Source organism: Panthera pardus, unplaced genomic scaffold, assembly GCF_024362965.1.
Source record: "Panthera pardus isolate Hobbes unplaced genomic scaffold, ASM2436296v1 HiC_scaffold_17, whole genome shotgun sequence".
Classification (NCBI taxonomy): Eukaryota; Metazoa; Chordata; class Mammalia; order Carnivora; family Felidae; genus Panthera; species Panthera pardus.
Window position 1 is genome coordinate 107480375 of NW_026526732.1, and position 3289 is coordinate 107483663.

Genomic DNA, 3289 nt, shown 5'->3' on the forward strand with positions numbered 1-3289 from the left:
ACCTATGCTTTTAAACTCTCGGCTAGGGGCATCTGGGTGGCTCAGTCGGTTCAGCATCTGACTTTGGCTCAGGTCATGATCTCACAGCTCATGAGTTCGAGCCCCGTGTCATGCTCTGTGCTGACAGCCAGAGCCTGGAGCCTGCTTCTGCTTCTGTGTCTCCCTCTCTCTCTGCCCCTAACCCACTTGCATTCTGTCTCTGTCTCTCTCAAAAAATAAACATTAAAAAAAAATTCTAAACTCTCAGCTATACTGGCCCTCTACAGATCCCCTTTTCATGATACAGGATATCAAACAAAAAAAGATAGGTTGAGAGTATCCCTCTTTAAGCAAGAAACATTCAGAGCTGGACAAAAGAATGAACAGGATTGCAAAAGTAGAAGTCCAGAAAAGAAGGGGAAGGTTCCCAGGGCTTCCGATGGGAATGAGTTTAACATGTCAAACTGGGAGGAAGCCAGGAGTCCATGTGTCATGTGTATAAAGCAACTTCTGAGATGAGCATGAGGCCTCGTGCAGATCCATGCAAGCATGGATTGGGGTTTTTCTTCAATGAAACGGAAAGGGGCTAGCAAATTAAAAGAACATGGATGATGTGACTGATTTTATTGAATCGTGTAACAATGTAAGCAAAAAAAAAAAAGTCTGGATGAAAGGAGTGAAGACAGGGGCGCCTGAGTGGCCCAGTTGGTTAAGCGTCCAGCTTTAGCTCAGGTCGTGATCTCGCGGTCTGGGAGTTCTAGCCCCGCGTCGGGCTCTGTGCTGACAGCTCAGAACCTGGAGCCTGCTTCTGATTCTGTGTTTCCCTCTCTCTCTGACTCTCCCCCCATTCATGCTCTGTCTCTCTCTGTCTCAAAAATAAATAAACGTAAAAAAAAATTTAAATCTAGAAAATCTACAAAAGCCTAGAAAATCTAGAAAATCTAGAAAAGAGATGATCGTGATTTCGATTAGGGTAGTGACTATGGAAGCTTCTTGAAAGTGAGAATATACTTAAAATACAACTTGCATTAAAATTTACCATTTTGGCGATAAGTTAGGTATTGGGATGAGAGACATAAAGATGTCAGGAGTAAAAGGCCATATCTCCTACATGAGAAACCAGGACATCAGTGGTGCTACTCACTAAGAAGAGGAACACTATTTTCCTCATTCTGACATTAGCAAAATAATTACATTTTATAGGTAAATTTGCTGACCAGAAAAATAATGTGTTCATTATATCAAGCGAACAAGATTGGTAGAGAATCAGAGGGTCACATCACTTTAGAAACAGATCCTTTTCAAACTTGCAAATTTATATGTGACAAATTTCAGACCTTGAGTTTAAGAGTAATATCTCCAAGCTCACCTAGATAAAAATATAATATTAAGTCCAACACCATAAAATGATCTACAACAAATACCAGATTACTTGGCTATAATATTTACTTTCACCCATTATTTTTTAATTATTAGCATAAATTCTTTCCTTTTAGTTATGTGGTCTGTACTGACAATTTCTCCTCCTCCATCTCCTTCTCTTACTCCTCCTGCTCCTCCTCCTCATCCTCATCCCCATCCTCCTTCACCTCCTTCTGCTTTTCTCACTCTAGGATTTGGACACTGAAGGACTATGGGCCAAAACAATCACACTTCTCTGCACGGTTTTATTCTGCTCGGCTTCTCGGACCATCCCAAACTGGAAATGGTCCTATCAGGAGTTGTCACTCTCTTCTACTTCGTTACATGGGTGGGTAACACAGCCATCATCCTTGCATCTCTCCTGGATTCCCATCTCCACACACCGATGTATTTTTTCCTCAGGAACTTATCTTTCCTGGATCTATGTTTCACAACCAGCATCATCCCTCAGATGCTTGTTAACTTGTGGGGACCTGACAAGACCATCAGCTATGTGGGCTGTGTCACTCAACTCTACGTTTATATGTGGTTGGGTTCCACTGAGTGTCTCCTCCTTGCTGTTATGTCCTATGATCGTTTCACAGCTATTTGTAAGCCCCTGCATTATTTGGTAATCATGAACCCACATCTCTGTCTCAAGATGATAATCACAGTCTGGAGCATTAGTTTGGCCAATTCTGTATTATTATGTACACTCACCCTGAATTTGCCTCGATGTGGAAACAACCTTCTGGACCATTTCTTGTGTGAGTTGCCAGCTATGGTCAAGATAGCATGTATAGACACCACAACAGTTGAAATGTCTGTTTTTGCTTTGGGCATTGTCATTGTCCTTACACCACTCGGCCTTATTCTTATATCCTATGGCTACATCGCCAAAGCCGTGCTGAGAATAAAGTCAAAAGAAGGCCAACAAAAAGCAATTAATACCTGTGGATCTCATCTCACTGTCGTGTCCATCTTCTATGGAACTATTATCTACATGTACCTGCAACCAGGTAACAGTGCCTCCAAAGACCAGGGAAAGTTCCTCACCCTCTTTTACACGATCATCACTCCAAGTCTTAACCCTCTCGTTTATACCCTGCGGAACAAGGACATGAAGAATGCATTGAGGAAGCTGGTGACAGTTGACCGTGAATCTACAAAATCAAAGAGGGGCCAAAAGTCATAGAATCGTATTACCCTGGATAAGACAATGAAAAACATTTTCTAATTGTCTTTCCTTGTTTTATTCAAGTGCAATAAACACACAGTGTTATATTAGTTTTAGGTATACAATGTGATTCAACAATTCTATACATTTATCAATGCTCATCATGTGTACTTTCAATCCCCTTTATCTATTTCACCCATCTCCTCACTCACCTCCCCTCTAGAAATTACTAATTCCCTATACTTAAGAGTCTATTTTTTATCTCTTTCTTTTCTTTGTTTGTTCATTTGTTTTGATGCCTAAATTCCACATATGAGTGAAATCATACGGTCTTTGTCTTTCTCTGACTGATTTCACTTAGCATTACATGCTCTTACTCAACCATGTTATGGTGGATTTTGTGGCATGATTTTGTTCTTTTCATGGCTGAGTAATATTCCATTATGCATATACCACACCTTCTTTATCCACTCATCTATCAGTTGACACTTGGATTGCTCCCATATCTTGGCAGTAAACAGAGGGTGCCTATATCTTTTCAAATTAGTGTTTTTACTGGAATACTGGATCATATTGTGATTCTTTTTTTAATTTTTCAAGGAAACTCCATACTGTTTTCCACAGTGGCTGTAACAATTTGCATTCCCACCAACAGTGCATGAGGATAGTAATTCCTTCGACATCAGCCAGAGAAACATTTTTTGAAATATGTCTCTTCTGATAAGGAAAACA

General features: G+C 40.4%; 1 protein-coding gene across 1 annotated transcript; it reads left to right on the forward strand.

The window, feature by feature from the left end:
• The first annotated feature begins 1612 nt into the window (after positions 1-1612).
• Positions 1613-2575, forward strand: LOC109259456 (olfactory receptor 2W1). Its single transcript, XM_019437104.2, has one exon. The coding sequence runs from the start codon at positions 1613-1615 to the stop codon at positions 2573-2575; it is 963 nt and encodes a 320-aa protein (XP_019292649.2).
• The last annotated feature ends 714 nt before the right edge of the window (positions 2576-3289 follow it).

Bases quoted from the DNA above. Each gene is read 5' to 3' on its own strand.
- LOC109259456 (XM_019437104.2), top strand. From the start codon at position 1,613: ATGGGCCAAAACAATCACACTTCTCTGCACGGTTTTATTCTGCTCGGC.